Source organism: Camelus ferus, chromosome 15, assembly GCF_009834535.1.
Source record: "Camelus ferus isolate YT-003-E chromosome 15, BCGSAC_Cfer_1.0, whole genome shotgun sequence".
Classification (NCBI taxonomy): domain Eukaryota; kingdom Metazoa; phylum Chordata; class Mammalia; order Artiodactyla; family Camelidae; genus Camelus; species Camelus ferus.
Genome location: NC_045710.1, coordinates 15,500,168 through 15,520,480, shown reverse-complemented (window position 1 = coordinate 15,520,480; position 20,313 = coordinate 15,500,168). Strand labels below are relative to the sequence as shown.

General features: G+C 40.2%; 1 protein-coding gene and 2 non-coding genes across 7 annotated transcripts in view; all 3 read left to right on the top strand.

The window, feature by feature from the left end:
* The window catches only part of LOC106730690, a 494,581-nt gene that overhangs the window by 366,911 nt on the left and 107,357 nt on the right, over positions 1–20,313 (top strand). For 4 of the 5 annotated variants that reach the window (XR_004326175.1, XR_004326173.1, XR_004326176.1 and 1 more), the window contains one exon: positions 4,160–4,212. The exons of the other annotated variant lie outside the window; for it this stretch is intronic. Coding sequence is in view for 1 of the 4 variants with exons in the window: in XM_032497116.1 (XP_032353007.1) it covers positions 4,160–4,212 (53 nt within the window). In the remaining 3 variants the exon portion in view is untranslated. The remainder of the gene's footprint in view (positions 1–4,159; positions 4,213–20,313) is intronic. 5 annotated transcript variants of the gene reach the window in all.
* TRNAA-UGC lies at positions 2,570–2,644 on the top strand. The gene has a single exon. It is a non-coding gene; the product is annotated as a tRNA-Ala (tRNA).
* Positions 10,237–10,339, top strand: LOC116669097. Its single transcript, XR_004326482.1, has one exon. It is a non-coding gene; the product is annotated as a U6 spliceosomal RNA (small nuclear RNA).

Genomic DNA, 20,313 nt, shown 5'->3' with positions numbered 1-20,313 from the left:
TACGGATATAAAATTTTGGGCACAATTCAGTTCAATTTAATTCAATTCAAGAAATGTATATTGAGTGTGTACTAAGCGTTGGGCACTGTGCCGGGTTCTATTCCGTATGAAGGGGGCTTGTTTGTTTTCAGGGGCTGATACCGCACAGATGGCTTTCATAGAGATGGTGAGAGGTAGATCAGAGCAAGGGCACAAATACGCAGTTTTTCATTTAATAATCGTAATTATAAAAACAGCTAAGATGCTACCATTTACTGAGGACTGATCATATGCCAGGGCTTATGACATACCAAGCATTATACATGTGTGTGAATGTTTGCATGTATAATCCCTAATCCTTACAACAACTCAACAAAGGAAGTTATTCTTACTTCCTGTTTTACATATGAGAAGAGCAAGTCACGGAGATGTTAAGTCACTTGAGCAAGGTCGCCCAGCTATTAAGCACTGAGCCAGATTTTGAAAACATAACTGTCGACTTCAAAGCCAGCAGGCTCTACATCGTGCCTACATTAGTCTACATTTTTACCACCTTCCATAATGGCCATTAGTACTTGGCAGAAGGGAGGAGGGAGGGGCTTAACCTGGCTTGGGGCTTTTGGTGAGAGTGGTTTGCCCCGTGCTCAGCCCTCCTCCCAGGCTTTCCTGCACCACCTAAGCTAGACAGCTCTTCTTGTAATTGCTCTAGACGGGCCAGATGGGTGATTCAGACAGGAAGCGTAGTGACAGCTTTTGAACCTGGCTTTGAGCTATGTTCAATCCAAGTAGTCAATTTAGGTCAAGTATTCCGACCACCTTCATATAGTCTTTCTTTCTTCTGTTTAAGTCAATTTGACTACAAATGCAACCTCCCTGATCTCAAGTCCATCAGCAGCTCTGAATATGGCCAATCTACCCTGCAGCCTGGTTTCTGGTCAGAGGGCAAAGCTTGCCTGGAAATGAGACTTTGAAATGGCACATGGCTTGGTTCCCTGAAGTAAGTCACATGCTCTCAGCCCTCTCGTCCTTCTCCGACTGTGAGAGCCACCCAAGGGGAAGCTCATATGAAAACAGCAGTTTACTCCCCATCAGCAAAGATGCATCTCTGCCCCCTGCGATGGGCTCGGCTGGTCTGGCAGCCACAGGCAAGCTGTGTTTTATTCGTGAACATCCTTCTTGTTTCAGCAGATAATGGACTCTAGTTGGGAGACAACATAGTAAACACAGCATAAACATTGGAATGTGCAGCTGGAATGAGTCTGCATATAAATAAGAGTGCTGGGAGCCAGGGAGGTAATAAGTCAGGAACGCAATGGAGAAAGGTTATTAAAAGAGGAGCTTGTAAAAATCTGCAACAAGGCTGAAAGCTTGGAGCATTTCTTGATTACAGGGCCAAAGGCAGCAGCCTGTCTCTCGTCTGTGCTCTGACTCGCTGAGTTACTGGACATCTTACTTAAAATCCTGCTGTTACTCACTTTGTTCAATCGTAAAGTTGAGATTTTATACACTTTAAAAAAAGTTCTAGGGCTGTTGTGAAGATGTGTGCATGAAAGCATTATGAAAAAAGCTGGTATTGCTGTACAAATGGAAGGTTACGTGATTCTTAATTTTGGAAAGTGGCTGAAATTATTCTTTTATACATCTAAGCCCTCTTGTTGATTGAATATCAAGCAAAGTTATCTTTTATAACAGAACTCTCTCAGGGACATATCAGGCATAAAAGGAATCAAAAGTATTTTCTGCTGTGTTATAGTCAAAACAGAAAGATCCTTTTTATTAGCTTTATATTAGTCAGCTTATGGTAGGTTATGCTGCAGTAACAAATAAATCCTGAAATCCCACTGGCTTAATAACAGTAACAGAAAAGAGGACGTCCATATCTTTCTGAGGCAACACCCAGTGTACATTGGGCATTCCTCCTGTGTGTCTCTTCCACACACTGAGTTCTGAGTCCTAGACTGCTTCCATCTAGTGGCTAAATCATGACTTCTTGCATTGCCATAGAAGGGGAAGAGAGGGCTGGATCCCGTGATGAAATGTTTTTAATAGTCAGGCCACAAAGTGGTTTATCACTTCCACTCTTTTCCTATCCGGAGCCCAGTTACATGGCTCCAGCCCAATCACAAGGGAGGCTGTGACATGTAGAGGAGCACATGGATGTCTTAGTGAGCTCTGTGTCTGTCTCACCTTTCTTAAACTTAGTCTCTGCTAAGGAATATACAAGGGAGCCATGCAGTCATGGAAGAGACTATACGAATCTGATGTTGTTCCAATGACCTGTCATCCTCTGGCCACGATTATGAACTTGCATACTTTGGAGACAGAACAAAATTCCCAAAAGGACTTACTAACCTGCTGTGTGAGTCCACTGTGATTTTAATTCTGGAAGCTGGGGTGTGTCTGCTCCCTGATTTATTCTGGGTAACACTTAAGTAATTTAACCATATTTCCAGGCTAATTACTGCCATACCCTCTTAGTAGCTATGACATAGTTGGGACAGTGTTACCTTTTAGCCTTCTAATGCTGAGGCTAATAGCTTTGGTCAGGCATTCTGCTACTGATTAGAACACTTTATTAAAACCCTTAGGGGGAAGGGTATAGCTCAAGTGGTAGAGTGCATGCCTTGCATGCATGAGGTCCTGGGTTCAATCCCCAGTACTTCCACCAAAAATAAATAAATAAACTTAATTACCCCCCCAAAATAAATGAAAACTTAAAAAATTAAAAAAACTTAAATCCTTGAATCATGGTGTGAAAAGGAAAACTTGTTAAAGGCACTCATATATATGTTATAGCCTAACATCTGGCATTTTCATAGTTTGAATTCATCATAAATTGCTGACATTGTTGCTACCTTCAACCTTTCTCAATTTTAAAGTGATTCAGTGGTAACTTTTAGAGTTGCAGGAGGCCATCAGACTGATATTGCTGTAAAGCCATGGTGGCCTATGTAGACAAACCAAAATCTAAGCCTGTATGTCTGAAGGTTACAAAATTGAACCCGAGGACAACCAATCGCAAACAACAAACTAGACTTTAAGCCAATCAATGATTTTCTTACTTTGCTTCTGCCTTTTCTCCATAAAAATCTGTCCTGTAGGTGGAGCACTCGTCAACACTTCTGGTTTGGCGCTACCTGACTGAAATCGATTTTTGTTCAAAAAAAAAAAAAAAAAAACCTCTTAAAATTTTTAATATTTCTCGGTTTAGCCTTTAACAGATTCCAATGTTATATTTTATGACTTTGAGGCCTACGTTTGAACAGAATGGACATCCATAGGAAGCGATTGTTACCTTAAAATAGCACTCTGCATTTAAGTTAATTTTAAATACCTTTTCCAGATGGACAGCCAACTGTTTTCATCAGTGTTTGGAACTTTCCAGCAGTTAAATGCTGGTGTGTAAAGGTTACCTTTTCATTTTATCTTCAACAATGCAGTCTGTTCTTAGACTGAGTCCGTTTTCTCCGTTTGTGAGCCTGATGATTTGAATGCACCAATACTAAACTCCATCTGTTTGTTGCCTGAAAACAGTTGAACAGATTTCAGTAAATTTAGAAACTGTAAACAAATAGTTGAATAAGCCTGAATGATGGGTAAGATTTAAACACTGAGGATGGTCAGCCATTACATTTATTTAAAACTTAGAGATGTCTCAGCATCCACAAGGTCAGATAAGAAATTCCTCCTTCCTCACACTCCAAGTGGTGACATCATTTCCTTCCAAACTCTGCAGAATAAAGTAAATTCAGACTAACTGTAAACTGCCAGATCTGTCCCCTCTGCTTTCCCTAGGCTTCTGAAATTAATTATCCAGACATTCTTTTTACATTTCCATTAGTTTCCCTACAGAAGAAACAATAAACAAAGGGAAAAATGGTAATACAATATATAAAACGTTTGTCTAGTGTCTTAAAAAATTTGAATATATTCTAACAGCAGAACTTATAGAGCTTTAAAGACATGGTTGAAACCCCAGGAATGCTGGGGAACTCACGTTGATATAAAATAAAAAGGACTATCTGACAAAACCCTCCTATAACAAGAGTTACCTTTTCCCCATAACCATTATTTAATGCAAGTATATTATATTGCAAGTTTTGCTAAGCATTTTCCTTACGGTATTCCATTAATGTTTGCAAAGAATTCATGAGTTGTATTTTCTGTCCTCGTTTAACAGATGAGAAGATCAAATCTGAAAAGGTTAAGTACCTCGCCAAAATCACAGGGCTGGTGAGTAGAGACGCTGGAATTCAAGTACCAGGCTTCTCTGTATTCTCTTCTTTTGATTTCTTCTGTTTATTTTTTTACTGAAGGGGTTGGGTGGTGCCTGTGAAAGAAGACGCATCTTTCTTCAAGTTCTTCATTGCTTCTAGAAAGTCTGTGTTGATTAGGTAAAAGAAGGTGCTCAAGCTTTTGTTTCATAGATGTCTTTGATACTCCTGTTTCAGATGATTCTTTTAAAGGGACGGCTAGGTCATGCATGCTAACTTTCTTCTATATACACAGTACTCAGAAATGGATACAGGTGTCTGAAGATGATTAGAGTCCTTTTTTCTATATTTCTGTTGCAGCAAAGTGTGTTACAGTTCAGTGTTACAGATCAGTTGTGACAGCAACCTGGATCCAGGAGAGAGACCAAGCAGCACTTGGAGGGTTGGAGAACTCAGGTTTATTATGCTGACAAGAGCCCAAAGGAGTTAACACTCCAAGCTCTGGACCCTGTCTGTAGGTTTACACAGGCTTTTATAGGCTGCCAGTCTAGACTTTGCAACATCATATGCAAATAAGGTGTAACAAAATTGACTAATCAGGAATGAGCTTTGTAGGAATGGGACAATCAGGAGTGATAGAAATAGGCCAATCAGGAGGGAGCTCCATACAAATGAGGTGCTATAAATGGGCCAATCAGGAGTTAGCTCAGGGAACCAATATACTCTTCAGGGTAAGTTCCGCTTTCCTAGAAGCAAGCCCTTTCAGAGGCAAAAAGTGAGATGATGCTGCCGGGCCAGGGAACCGGATGGTGCTGGCAGGAAAGTAGTGACCCTGCCTGGGGGTCTTGCTGGTCTTTTTATGGGGCTTCCCACCTCATTTCTACCATGAAATAGGGATTTAAAATACATTTCAGGTTCTGTTTGTTTTCATCTTGCCAAGCTTCCTGTACCTTTCACTGATTACCTTTCTGAAAATTAAATAAACTTTATTGAGATGTAATTGGCATACATTTAAATGAACTCATTATAAGTGTACAATTCAGTGAGTTTGGATAAATATATACACTCATATAACCACATACACGGTAAAGATAGAAATTTCCATCACTCCAGGAAGTTCCTTCCTACCTGTTTTTAGTCCATCACTATGACCACATATTTTGTTTAAGTGACAATTGATCTTCTTTATGTGACTATACAGTAGATTTGCGTATTATAGAAGTTCATATAAATGGAATCATACAGTACATACTGCTAGTGCTTTTGCCTTCTCTGAATAATGTTTTTGAGATATACCCCTTTTAAAATTGAAGTATAGTTGATTTACAATATTGTATTAGTTTCAGGTGTACAGCATGGTGATTCAGTATTTTTGCAGATTATATTCCATTATAAAGTCTTGAAAAATAATGGCTATAGTTCCCTGAGCTATACAATATATTCTTGTTGATTATCTATTTTATACAGAGTAGTTTTTATCTTTTAATCCCATTACCTTAATTTGTCCCTCCCTACTTCCATCTCCCCTTTGGTAACCATAAGTTTGTGGTTTGAGTCTGCTTTGAGTCTGCTTCTGTTTTGCATATACATTCATTTGTATTATTTTTTAGATTTCACATGTAAGTGATAGCATATAGTATTTGTCTTTCTCTGTTTGACTTATTTCACTAAGCATGATATTCTCTGTGTCCATCCACACTGCTGCAAATGTTAGCATTTCATTCTTTTTTAATGGCTGAGTAATATTCCATTATATGTATATCACATTTTCTTTATCCATTCATTGAGATACACTCTTTTTAATGTATGTGTCAGTAGTTAGTTCTTTTTATAGGAGGGTGGTATTTATTGTATAGGTATAACAAAACTTATCTATACCCCTGTTGATGGATATTGAAGTGGATTTTGGTTTTGAGCTATTATGAAGAAAGCTATTATGAAAATTTTGAATATATCTTTTTGTGAGTATATGCTTTCACTTCTCTGGGGTAAATAGCTCAAAGGAGCATTCCTGGTTAATATGAAAAAAGTATAGGAAACCAATCAACTATTTGCCAAAGTGGTATATTCCTACCAACAATTCTCATACACTCCTAACAGAGTTTCAGTTGCTCGCTGTCTTGACCAACTTTTGGTATTGCCAGTCTTTTAAAATTTTGGCTATATTGGTGTGTACAGTAGTTTTTATTTGCATTTCCTGATAATTAATGACTTGGGGTATATTTTCAGATGCTTATATAATTTCTTTTTTTTTGATGTTTCCATTTAGATGTTTTGTCCATTTGGATTATGGACTTCATATTGTTGAGTTGTAAGAGTATGGTATATATTCTGGACACAAATCTTTTTTTCAGATACAGGTATTGCAAATATGTTATTGTAGACTATCATTATTTTATTAGTATTTTTAGAAGAATAAATTTTTAAAATTTTGATGAAGTTCAATTTAATAATGTGTTCCTTATAAGGCTTGTATTTTTTTCTCTTCTATCTAAGAAGAAATCTTTGCCTATCTGAAGGGCAACAAGATTTTTTCCATGCTTTATTCTAAAGTTTTAAAGTTTTAAGTTTTCATTAATCTTATAATCATTTCAAGTTAATTTTTATATATAGTATGAAGTAATAGATGGCTTTATTTTTCCATATAAATATTCAGTTTTCCAGCACTTTTGTTGAAAAGACTATCTTTTTCCCATTGAAATACCTTGGCTCCCAGAAATCAATTGACCATATGTGCATAGGTCTATTTTCAGATCCTGAATGCTTTCCCATTGATCTATTTGTTTAGCCTTATATCTTACTTTGACTTTATAGTAGATCTTGAAACCAAGTTATATAATTCTTCCATTTTTTTCCCCTTTTTTCAAAACTGTTTTAGGTATTCTACATTTTTTGCATTTCCAAATACATTTTGAAATCAAATCACTTTCTTAAAAAAAATCCTGCTGAGAATTTATTTGGGATTGAGTAGAATCTAGGTATCAATTTAGGGAAGAATAAACAACCTGAGTCTTTCAATTCATGAACACGTAATTTCTATCCGTTTATTTTAGTCTGTATTTTTTCTCAGCAAAATTTTACAGTTTTAAATGAGCAGAAATTGCACATATTTTATTAGATTTATTCCTAAGTATTTAATTTTTGATGTAGTCTAAATATTTTTAAAATTCAATTTTCACTTGTTTTAGTATAGTTAATTTTTTGATCTTGTTTCCTGAAACTCTATTCAACTTAACAGTTCTAAAAGTTTTTCTCTAGTTTTTTTTAGAATTTTCTCTGTGTATGATTATGATACCTATGAATAAAAACACTTTTATTCTTTCTTTCCTTACCTGTATGCTTTTTTTTTTTCTTTTTCTAGCCTTATTGAGTTTAGAACTCTAGTGCAATGCTGAATAATACTAATGAGAGCAAACATCCTTGCCTTGTTTTTGTCCCTCATGGGAAATAATTTAGTTTTTACCATTAAATATTATGTTAGCTAAAGGTTTTTCATAAATACTCTACCAAGTTAAAAGATGAATAGGTGTTAAAAATTGTTAAGTTATTTTGCTACATCTATTCATAGAATTATGTGGTTTTTCTCCCCTATTACTTAATATAGTAAACTATATTGATTGATTCTGGAATGTTACACCAATCTTCCAATGCTGGAATAAGCCCCACTTTGACATGATGTATTTTTTATCTATTGCTCTATTTGATGTGCTAATATTTTATTAAGCAATTTTGCTTCTATATTCATGAAGGTCTTCAGTTTTCTTATGCTACCTTTGTCTAGTTTTGATATCAGCATAATAAAATAAGTTGCAAAATGTTCTTACATCTTCTGCTTAGTAAAGGTCTTGGTATAGAAATTGTATTATTTATTTCTTAAATGTTTGAGAGACTTCACCAGTAAAGACATCTCTACTTTTTCATTAGAAGTTTTTAAATGAAAAGTCAAATTGTTTTAATAGGCCTATTGCTATTCAGATTTTCCATTTCTTCTTATGGTGATTTGATAATTTGTGTTTTTCTGAAAATAAAATTTCCATTTTATTTTTAGTTGTAGAATATATAGCCAGATTGTAGTATTCTCTTACTATTTAAAAAATATCTATAAAATATCGCAAATTCTAGTGGAATATAGTCTGTTTATTTCTCACTCAAGTAAAATTTGCTACAGGTCATATTAACCCTCAGGCACTCCCAAGCATGTATTAGGTCAGTGATCTAGGCTGTTAGATCTTGTGTTTCTACAGTCTCCACGCATGGTTTCCATATTCATCGCTAAATGAAGATAGAGGTAGAATGTCTTGCAGGTTTTTCCTTACCTCAGCTTGTAACTAAAACATGTCATTTCCACTCACAGCCTTTGGCCAGAAATAATCACTTGGCTCTGCCCAGGTGCAAGGGATCTAGGAAAACTAGTCTTCAGTGTGGCCAGTAAGGAGGGAACTCAGTAGTGAGGCCACTAATGATGTGACCACAATGTGCATCTGTTACCTGAGATTTTCCTTCTCTTCAGTACTGAATAGGGTGCTTCTGACCACATCATATGTCTGTAATCCCTCCAACTGTTCAAAGGGTTTTCATATCCATTATCTTAATATATCTCCAAACCAATCTGTGGGTTATGCAGGACAGGTTATTTTTACCATATTACCTTGGGTGAAATGTAGTTAAGCCAAACACAGATCAAGAGAGAGAAAACAGAAAGATGCAGTTTTGTTATAGCCACAGTTCCCTGGAAAGAACACAGCCTGCCATGCAGGGCCACTTGGGGAAGCATCAGGGTTGGTAATAAAGCACCAGAAGGGGCACTGTGGGCAAGCACCTTTACTGGGGTTTCTGCAGGAAGGAAAGAGCAAGGCAGAGGCAGAGGCAGCAGATTTAAGATTAGCTAGTTTGAATATTTTCAGTAGGCTCTGGCCCATAAGGGCTGTCAAGAGTTGTCTGTAACATAGCCCTGGGATGATAAGGGTGGATTTACAGGGGGAACTGACTGGGCTATAGGTAGGTCTTCAAAACTGGGTCAAGATAGTGTTTAAAAATGACATTACAGAGGTATTATTTACTGCCCCCATTTTACATTTAGGGAAATGAGTCACAGGGTTAGATCATTTACCCAAGCTCATCTGATTATTTCCTCGAGGGCCCTAGGGTTAGAACACAAAAATTTGATTCCCTAATGGATATGCTTTCCTTTGCATTGCTTTACACATAAGGGAGGTTTAATAAATGCTTCCATGAATAATATTCCCCAATCAGAAGCCTGGGTTCCCCACTCTGTGGCCTCATTTAGGGGTGTGGCCCTTCCTTTTCTTGTGCAAGACCGTGATGTGTCAGTGTCCCAGAGGGGCCACTGGACTCAGAAGTGCCTTCTTACTCTAGTTCTCAGTGAAGGCCATCTTCCCATCTGCCTTCCTTGCAGGGATCACAGACATGTAATTTGGTTCGAAGGTGAACCACATAGGAAAAAGATAGCAGATACTGAGGCCAAGGTGGCAGCCTTCCAGGGGACAGCAATATTTAGAGCTAGTGAATGAAGCTTTTCCAAGATTAGATTTCCCTAGAACAAGGGTTAGTCTAAAACTTCAATGCCATCCATTTAAAAGGTGCATGCATAGAACTTTCACATTCAACGATGCTTTGAGTCTCAAGAACTAACTGGTGTTCTCCCACCATCACCCATTCCCCAAGCAATGCTGTTCAGGGCAAGCCTCCTGATTGCTGAATCCAGCTTTCTGGGGAAAAGCAAACAACCAGAAGGTGGCATGTTGTGGTATTTAGGCCATATGAATACTAAGACCTATTTGCAAACACTGTAGAAAAGCTAAATTGACTTAATTTCAATTTCTTGAGTTGAAACACTGAATTAAAAAACAATTTAAATGTCTCACATTTTTAGGAAAAAAAATCAATACTTTAAAATTAACTTCATTTTTTTAAATGTACTGTTAGCTCAATAAAGCCTTTTGGGCTTTTTAAGCTAATTGTCTTTGAACTCATTTTAAATTCAAAAGTCTTTATAATTTTGGTAATATTTTAAACACTTTCCTTGCTATAGCAGTTCACATTATAAGCTTAGAAGGATTCAGGAAAAATTAACAAGGCCCTTGTGCAAGAATGATACACATATTTTTGAACTGTTTTATTATTTTCGTAGAACAGTAGGAATTATCGCATTTTCTTTAAATAAATCATACATGTGTCTGTGTGTGTATGTATATATGCATAGAGTAAACATTTCTAAATTCATGCAGAAAAAATCTGAAAGACTCTACACTAAAATGTTATTTCTAGGGGATAGAACACTTGAGTATTTTGCTGTAAGTTTTATACTTTTGTTGTTTTAACTTGATTATTTCTAGCAAGTTGTTAAACTTTTTATAACTGACAAAACAGGTAATTTAAACATATTTTAAGCCCAGAAACAATTTGTTTGAATATGGTCGGTTCATTTTGCCCTGGTGGGAACAGGATGCAAGGCTCTTCTTAACAGTTTGGCCACATATTGTGAACATTTTCCAAGCCGTTTGTCTTCCACAGCAGCAATATTTTAAATAGTTTTATAAAATTGTGCTTGATAAAAGTATAACCACCCACTATCAATTTTCAAATTTCAAGGAGGGCACGCGTTCACTGGGAATAATACAGAGGTTAGGCAGAGCGAAAAGTAAATGGATTCTTTTCCCCACCACTTTCCTCTCCCCTTCTCTACATAAACACATTTCTCAAAGTTTAATGTACGTTTTCCTAGTCCTTTTACTATTTATGTACAATTTCAAACAATACAAGAGAGTATCCAATGAAAAGAAAACGTTCTCTCCCTGTCGCACACCTTCTTTTAACTGGTCTGGTTTTAATTCTTCTGATAGTAATTCCAGTATGATTCACCAACTTAAAATACCATTTGTTGATTTGCTTAGTATATGAGACATTTCTGTCACTTACACAGCTTCCTTTTCCTTTAAACTGTCAATTACCTTGTTTTAGTTTAAAGTCTATTGCTTTATTTTCTGGTTTTGAAATTACAAAAAATATCTATTTCTTGACCCATCTATCTACATTTGCCTTGCTCCTTTAGGGCTAGGGCTGGTAAAGGGTTGGGGACATGGATTCCGTGTGTTTTGTGTGGCATCTGCACAGAAGTACCAGGATTCTAGCTCATTTTATGACCCAATTCTTCCTTCTAGAGCAGCCACAGACCCTAATCTCACAGACATCAGACTCTGCATTCTGAAAACCTACAGGAAAAAACAAAAAGAGTAGGGAAAATGTGTATCCAGGGCTCGTGGTTTGTCTTCCTCCACTGTCTTGAATTCATTTAGGACCCACGTCTGACTTCTCTGTGTGTATAGGCACAAGTCCCTTGAAGGCTGTGACTAAAGAAAGTATTTACCCTCTTCTTTGGACATGCTAGTGAGCAAGAAGGAGGTTGAGGTCAGATTTGTCACCAGATGCTTGTCCATATTCCCCAAATTAAGTGTTGTCTTCAGAAGCATAACGTTACCAAGCAAAGAGCTGGGATTTTCTGGAAGTGGGTTTTAGAGAAGCATTATTTCAATGGCCTGGTGTGTCAGCCTGGGATCACACACAGGATGACAGAATTTTCAGACAGAATGCAGTTCCAATACCCCTGCTAGGTCCGGGCAGGAAGGCAGGGAGGACTTGGGGGAAGGGCAGCGAAGGAGCTGTCCTGCTCCCCCTTTTAGAAAGCATCCCCGTATGTGTACAGCACTTTCTGAACTCAAATCCATCCTCGGGTGGATGACATGTGATGCTTGCATCAGTCAGACCTAACCCATTCTCCAGCCAGTACAGCCAGGCTGGGGTCACTTACACTGCTCGTTCAAATCATCAAGGATTCCCCCACCTTGTTTCCTCTGTGCTCACATTCTGCTCATTTCTTCACTGCAGCTAATTTCCCACAATTGACTCCACTTCTGCTTTTCTGCAAAATCCTTTGAGATTCTTATGATTGTATTTCCTATATTCCACGTTGTTTACCATCTAACGGCCTGCTCCTTCCTTTTCTGAAATGACTCATCTTTATCAAGTCTTTCCAAGGCATTCTACTTGGTGTACAGAAAACAATTCTCTTTTCGTGTTCGTCTTCCATTGGTTTATGTGACATTTAATTAAACTACATCATTACAAGAGCACATGCGCTGGCATAAATGGTTGGGGTACAATCACAGCTGACATAGCTGAGCATCCCACTCAATGGATGGAAGTGACAGTGTTAATATATATGAGAAATTAGCCAACTTAGCAGAGAGCCTTCAGCATGCTGTGCCGTCAGTCAATATGATTTACCAAAGACACGGAGAGGATTCATTAAGTAGCTGGTGAAGGGAGAGCAGTTCGGAGAGCTTGCACTTCCATGAATTCTGCAAAGATTAGTCATCAGGGCCCTTCCTGCATCGCAGAGGACACTGCTCTAGCTTGTATCCCTGGGACCTGAGGTTGGGTTAGCCTGTACGTGGCTAGCACCTCGGGGGACCCATTTTGGATGTAGGAGGCTGGCGGGATGTGGGGATGATTCAGACGACTCTGAAATTGTCTTCTGAATTTCAGAGTTCAATGCCAGGATCACTAAATCGTGAGCTGAGCATAGCCCCAATTCTATCTACTGTGGGAGGCAGAATACTGCCTCCCCCTCCCCCAAAGATGTCCATATCCTAATCCTTAGAGCCTGTGGGTATATTAGGTTACATGGCAAAGGGAAAGAAAGGCTGCAGGTGGAATCCATGCTGCTCATCACCTTACCAGCAAATAGGGAGATTATCCTGGTGGGCCCAGTGCAAGCAGAAGGGTCCTTAGAAGTGGAAGAGAGTGAGTGGGAGGGAGGTGTGACCGGGGAGAAGGTCTGAACAATTTAATATCAGAAGGACCCCACCTGCCATCGCTGGTGCTGAGGATGGCAGGGGCCACAAGTCAGGGACTGTGAGTACCCTCGAGAAGCTAGAAAGGCAAGAGAAGTAATTCTCCCCATGATGGAATGCAGCTCTGCCTACCCCTTGATTTTAGCCTCGTGAGACATGCCTCAGACTTCTGACCTCCAGAGTGGCAAGAGAATAGGTGTGTGTGTTTTTTAAGCCACTAAGTTAGTCATAATTTGTTGTAACAGCATAGGCAGCTATGTTCTTACTTCTGTGACGTCTTCACTTTTCCTAATAAAGGAAACTACATTTACAGAATTTATTTAAGGTAGGCTTCAAATTTTCCCAACCCTAACTACTCCCCACTGTACCTAAAAGTAGTTTTAAAGCTGCTGCTTGTGACGAGAGGAATGTAAAAAAAAAAAAAAAAGGGCCAAACCTCTTTACAACGAAATGTTTGAAATGCTTTAAATATCCGAGGAGAGCTTTGAAACAGCAGTTCTGTCGTGGATGGAGAAGGAGCAGGAAGCATGAAGTGCCTGCAATGGGCCATGCTTGATAAGCCAAGGTCCTGGGCGAGCAAGTGTCAGACCCTGTTTGGAGATGGGAGGGCCTCTCAGGGCAGCTGGCATCCCCTGCCGTGCTCAGCTGGAATGGTCCTCAGAGTGACCTGGCAAACACCAGTCACTGCCAAGTTCATCTTGGTCAGTGTTGTCTATCAGTACAGAACCTCTTGCATTTAGACAGTGAGACCCCAGGGAGCTGCAAAGAGAAGCAAGGCCAGAAAGAACAGGCACTGTTAAGTCGCTGGGGCTTTGTACAAACCACTGGAAGAACCAGAGGAGGGAGCAAAACATCCTGCAACAGGTCCGAGGCCTTTCATGATGGGAGGTAGAGGGCTGTGAAGAGGTGGAACTTTGCCCAACTTAAAATCTAGCACAGAGATAAGATACACATGCAGACAAATGACTTACCCATGGCGGTGATTAAGTCCTGAGTGAGTGCCCATGTGGTCCGTGTTTACGGGGGACTTGCACTCCCAGATCAGGTGTCTGTGTTGGGGCCCAAGGGAAAGGCAGGAGAGAAACAGAAGAGGAAGATGCTCAGGGTTCTGGATGGGAGGCAGAGTGGCAGCACGTATGCTTGCTCAGGTGGCTCTTGGTTGACCAAAAGGAATAATGCACGAGATTCCGCTGTGAGACCTGTCCTGAGTGAGGAGCAGGTTCTCAGCAAATTGTGGCAAGTCTCTAATTCCAAATGAAGAAAATATACTTGGTCTCACTAACAGAGGTTCTCTGAGGTTCATGAGAATCAGGGTGACATATATCAGCATTTCTGAAATATTATGAATTTACAGATGGGAGGGAAGTTTGTCCAGGATGGATGGGTAGCTTGGGGCAAGGCATCTCACCTGAGACTCGATTTTTCTTGTGTAAAATGGGTCAAGGGGTTTCTCCTGTATCCGCAGCCTTGAGAAAAAGTGATATGTACCTAGACTATTTTGTAAACTTTGAAGTCCTTTGCTTAAGTAAGTTGTGATTAATATTTTCTTTGCTGTTAATAGATTGACTTTAATTTGTACCAATGCATCAGAATTACCAAAGCTCCAAAACAGTTTTTCTGCTAAGGTATTTTATAGTGAAAGAATGAATTGTTTCCTTTTCGACCCTGTGACCTTCTTTAGTTGTTACCCCGTATCTGTTCCCCTCCTCTTGACCAAATCCCATGTTTCTCATCACCCCATTTACTCCTCCGTCCCCATCACATTGGCTTATATATTCCTGTTGGTGTATTGAATTACATCACACTGGCTTATATATTCCTGTTGGTTTATTGAAATTACTTTGGACAAGGTCACTGATGATTTTCTCATTGTCAGATGCTATAATAATAGTAACAATAGTAATGAAGGTGATCGCTACTGTTTTTTGAGCCTTCATCATGTCAGACATGTTTCTAAGTGATTTACATATTAACTAACTTAACTTCACACTATCCCGTGAAGTATGTAGTATTGTCAATCAGATTAAGGAGGAAACTGTGGCACTAAGAGATGTCCCTTGCCCAAGTCAGAGTTTGCACGTGGCAGAGACAGGACGCAAGCCTCGGCAATCACACTCCAGCACCACACTTGGGACCGTTAGGCTAGGCCACCTCTTACGTCGGCTAGGCCACCTCTTACGTCAGCCAGGCCGCGAGACCACCTAGATGTGGGCATTGCCTTCACTGAGCATCCTTGGCTGGGGATGGGGCATGGAAAAGCAGGGTGGGTGTGGGTGTATTAGCACAGTGCAGCTGCCAGTTAGGTCAAGGGAAGCCCCTGCTCCTGGTACAGATGAGCCGAGGTGGGCAGCCTTTCCAAAGGTCCTTGGTTTGGGGCTGTGACAGGGCGAGTGCAGAAGTGCTGGCTGAAGCGGCTGTAATGGGGAGCCAAGGAGATTCTAACCCTGCATTTGGATGAGTCACCAGCCAAGAGGAGGGGTCAGTTCCTCCAGACCTGGGGTACAGGTAGGGTCAGGAGGGTGGTTCATGGGAAACCAGGGCGATTTTCAAAACCTCTTAGTGGCACTTTGGGGGCTTCTGGATCTGCAGTTTCCTCGTGCACAAGTGTCCCAGGCTTTATGATGATGCTAAACTCTTAATGTTCTTGGGTGGTTCTCGCATTTTCAGGACTTGGGTTACAATGGCAAACTAGCTATGCTAACAAGTTAGGCAGTATCCCCCCACACCCTTGTTAACTTCCTCTCTACCTCCCTAGGGGTACAGTGAAGCTGGACGGGAAAAGCAGAGCCCATCGGATTCTGCGTGTACATGTCTGCATCCTACAGAGATGTGAGAGAAAAGGACGGAAGAGAAAGTGACATTCTGAAATGCTGTTTTGAGGGAAAACCCTCAAAAATGAAATAAAGCTTTAATCAGCTAGAATGCAGATGTGATGAGGCTTGCCTGTTCTGGGATAAGTCATATTTTCAGACGTACATAAAGCAAGTTAGCCACTCATAAATATGATGATTCAAGACATAGTCCTTTAAAGAGCAATGTTGAGTAATTGGCCTGTTATTTTATGGGAACCGTTTAGTAACCATATAATGTAAGTGAGAGTCGACAGTGTAAACATACCTCAGCCTCCCAGTCTAGGGAGAGTCACTGGAGTGTCCTGGGTGACTTCATGTACCACGCCTGTGTACCTCTGCACATGGAGGTGAATGTGGGCACAGATGAGGGCAGCTTTGTTTGTGTAAAGACATTTTATTCTGTCAACAGAATGAAAATCACTTGACATGGCAATTCTGACTCTCCATGGCTGGGGGAATGTTGGTCTTCGTGTCCAGAAGAAAGCATGTTGGGTCTGGAAATCTTACAGCTACTTAAATACTTTTCTCAAATGGACACCAGATAGGACAATGTCTCTTTTGGGAGCCCAATTTCTTCCATGAATTTCCCACCTCCTCCAGAAAGTCACACCCCTGTTGGAAGCATGTCTGAGATGCTCTGCTCGTCCTGTAGAAATCCCCCAATCTCTGTTCCCTGGGCAGAGGATCAAATTACCGACCATTATTTCTTCTCACTCTCTTCTTCTTAGTAATAGAATGCTCCCTCCACCTGGAGTTTAAGCTAGGAATGTGGCCACATCTAGTGAGATAGAGGCTGATTACTCAGCCTCCCCATCCTGTAGCTGTGGCACGTGATTAAACTGTGACCAAGAAAGTCATAATAGACGTGATGTAGGCACATGTCCAGACTGGGCTTTATAATGAAGCTGCGTGTCTTTCTCTCTTCTTTCCCCCTCCCCTCTGGCTAGGAAATGGCGAACGAAGCTGCTCCCTTGGACCCTGGAGATAGAAGCTTCAAATTGAGGACAGCAGAGCTGTCCAAACTTTCTGGACTTTTTAATGAGAGAGAAATGAAGTTCTCTTTTATCTAAGCCTCTGGATTTGGGGGCTCTTTGTTATACCAACTTTTCTGTAACCTAACGAAAAGATCTATATGTAGGGCCAGTTGTGCCCTGAAATATTCTGGTTGACTTCTCCCCCCAAAGCCTAGATCTACTTCTTGAAGACTAGACAGAGCAACATGAGAGCAGAGGTCAGGACATTCTGGTTTGTTTAAACTACGACTCCTTGGAAAGTTACAGAATGGAATTCACTGCAGGAGCTGGGAGATAACCATTAAGAAATGCATAAATAAATGTTTTGTTATTGTTTCTGATTGTACAACTTTATTTTGATACAATTTCAAAAATTATATAAAACTTACAGAAAAGTTGCAAGAGGAGCACAGGAACTTCTGCAAACGCCCTTTTCAGAGTTACCAACTTGCGTCCATTTACTTTCTCAATTCTCCTCTTTTATGTGTGTGTCTACTAATATAGTCTTTTTTTCTGAGTTACTTGAGAGTAAAAGAGACTGTCTTTTGTGCTTTTGTACTTTTTGGAAAAACATAGTCCAGGTACTTGTAGAATGCTCCTCAGACATGATTAGATTCAGGCTGTATATTTTGGGCAGGATGCCACAGAAGTGACGCTGTGTCTTCTCAACGCCTCTTATCAGGGGTCAAGTGATGCCCCTTTGTAATTTTGATCACTGGGTAAAGGTGTTACCCACCAGACTTTTCCATTACAAGGTTACTGTTTTTCTTGGCCCTGGTACCAAACATGTGAATGAAGAATTCTCCACATGATTCTAGCCCACAGTTATTTGAAAACTTCTCAGTTATTTGAATCTTCCTGAGATCCTGATGTTGTGGTGCAGAGACAACTGTACCCCCTCTGAATTTCTGACCCACAACATCTGTGAGCATAGTAAAATGGTGGTTGTCTTGTGCCATTTTAATTTGAAGGGCTTTGCCGTGCCGGTGATAGGTAACTGGAGCATCTGTGCCTTTCCAAGTCCCCCTGAGGGACTGGGCCACCCTCAGGTGGGAGCCACTGTGCATTCTAGCCTAATGCTTTCACTTTCTACTCCTTGTCAACAAAATATATTTTTAGTCAAAATATTAGGATATGGTGAGTATTGTCTGTCTCTCCTGTGTCCTCTGGGGGAACAAGGTCGTGACTTCTGTGGGTTTTTTGGTAATGTCAGCAACCCTGAAACTTTAACCTTGTTTACTCTCTAAAGTTCACAAAAAAAAAAAAAAAAACTGTGGCATGTTTATGGGATACTGATTACTTCCAAACAATAAGTACTTATATTAAGAAATATCAGTTGTACTGTGCTTTTGGAATAGCTGTGACCCTGAAAAGGTGGTGATACAATGAATTCTATAGAAGGAATCATATTTCTCTAGAGGTGTGACATGCATTTGGAGCTGTATTCCAGAGCCTTCTGTCTCACTGCCTTGACATTAAAGACTGGGTGAGTGAGGCGAGTGAGAGCTTTGAGTGATCCCTGTCTTGTCGTGACATGTGTACTGTGACCATCTTCTCTTGACATCTAGTGGCTGACAAACCTGAGAGGGAGGCGGAACCCTGAACATTCCTCATTCATTCATTCATTCATTCATTCAACAAACCAGGAATTAATTGTATCAGGTTTTGGAGAGAGAGAGCACTGCAGAAGTCAGGCACCATTCCTGCCCTCATGGTGCTTCCATTCAACCTACCAGGATGGACAAAGAGTGGGTCGTTTACAAGTCTGGTGAATACAGTAACACTGTGCTTCTCACCACCTGTGGTCTTCCTGTCTCTGGGTCATCTATCCAGCATGTTTGATTTCTCATCTGCCATGGATAGATCTATCCTATTACACACAACTGAATACAACTGGGGCCATTGTGATTCACCCCCACATCTGACAACAATCAGACTAGTCTGTGTGCTGTTCAAAACAGATGAGTCCACAGCCTCCTGGTTGGATGTAGTGGAATGTCAAATTGCTCCCCAAGTATTAACACTTTTAACGTCTGTTTTCATCTCATCGCACAGATCACTGACAAATCGTCCACAGTGTAGCCCTCATCCACAGACCACACTTCGAGCAGCACACCTGTAGAGAACTCATATTAGAAGCGTATCATGTCAGTCACCCTTCTTCACGTATTTCTCAGCGAAAGCTAGAAAATCAGAGGGAGTTTTCTCACAATGCATAGACCATCTCATGTTCCAATTTCTCATTGTTTAATTCCAGGCTCATACAGGAGAAAGGATAAGCAGAGGCCAGGCGTCATCACCTCACCTTTTGGAATCTACATGTTGCTACATGGATGTGCTGGTTCCTCTCATGCTGCTCCCAGGATCACTCAGTTCAGGGCCCAGAGGGGATGACACAGGCAGAGTCAATTTGCGGTGTTCCAAGTTCTTACATACCCAGTGCTGATACCATGATTCTAAGGCACAGTGTTCTCAGGAAGGCATAAGGAGGAAAGTGATTCAGAATTGCTATACATCATTCCACTTATGAAATTCTCAGTGATATCATCTGAATCTTAAAGGTAAAGAAATGGTGACATACTAAGTAAGGAACTCTCTTGGGTGAACAGGTAAGAAAAGGGACAAATTTTGAATTACTCTTTTTTTCCAGGATTTAAAAGCCTGGGAAACAAAACCAATTTCAAAGTTTGGAGGAGGGTAGTTTTTCATGACCTAGAATTTCTCAACAATTCCAATGATAAATATTTTTCTTATGAATAGTTTCTCCTTAAAATTAAAAAATCCAAAATGCAAGGAATTATGCAGCAGCTAAGCAGAATATTGACCTCAAACCCTAGCTTGCTTTGTGCAAAATGAGAAAAAGCGTCTGTTTTATCCCAGATTGTACCTACCAGCCGGAAGTGAGAGGACTGGCCTCTCACTTCAGGGGGTGAGGCCTCCAGGGAAGATCATGCGGCCCCTCTACTTCGCATGTCTAATCTGGCCACAGGGCAGACTTTTGCAACAGAGCAGGGAAATCAGCTAATCATTGACACCTTGCCAGCTGTGGAGTGTATTCAGTGAGGAATTGGAACTGGCAAATGAAGTCCTGATGTTTGTGTCCAGATCTATTTGTCCAGAAAAAAATCATTCCCACCAAAAAAAAAAAAAAAATTCCTAAGAGCAAACAACAACATCCAAACTAAACAAGAAATTTAAAGGCCACCCAATAGTCATTTCTCCTGCCTTTCTTTCAAAATACCAGTGTTTATCTAATAGACCCACAGCCCCGGGATGGACACAAACAGATCAATCAGCAGGGTGTTCCACTGAGCCCATCATCCTGATGTCCGTTGATGGTATTTATCTGAGTCTGAAAGTCATCACACGGGCACAGGTGCAG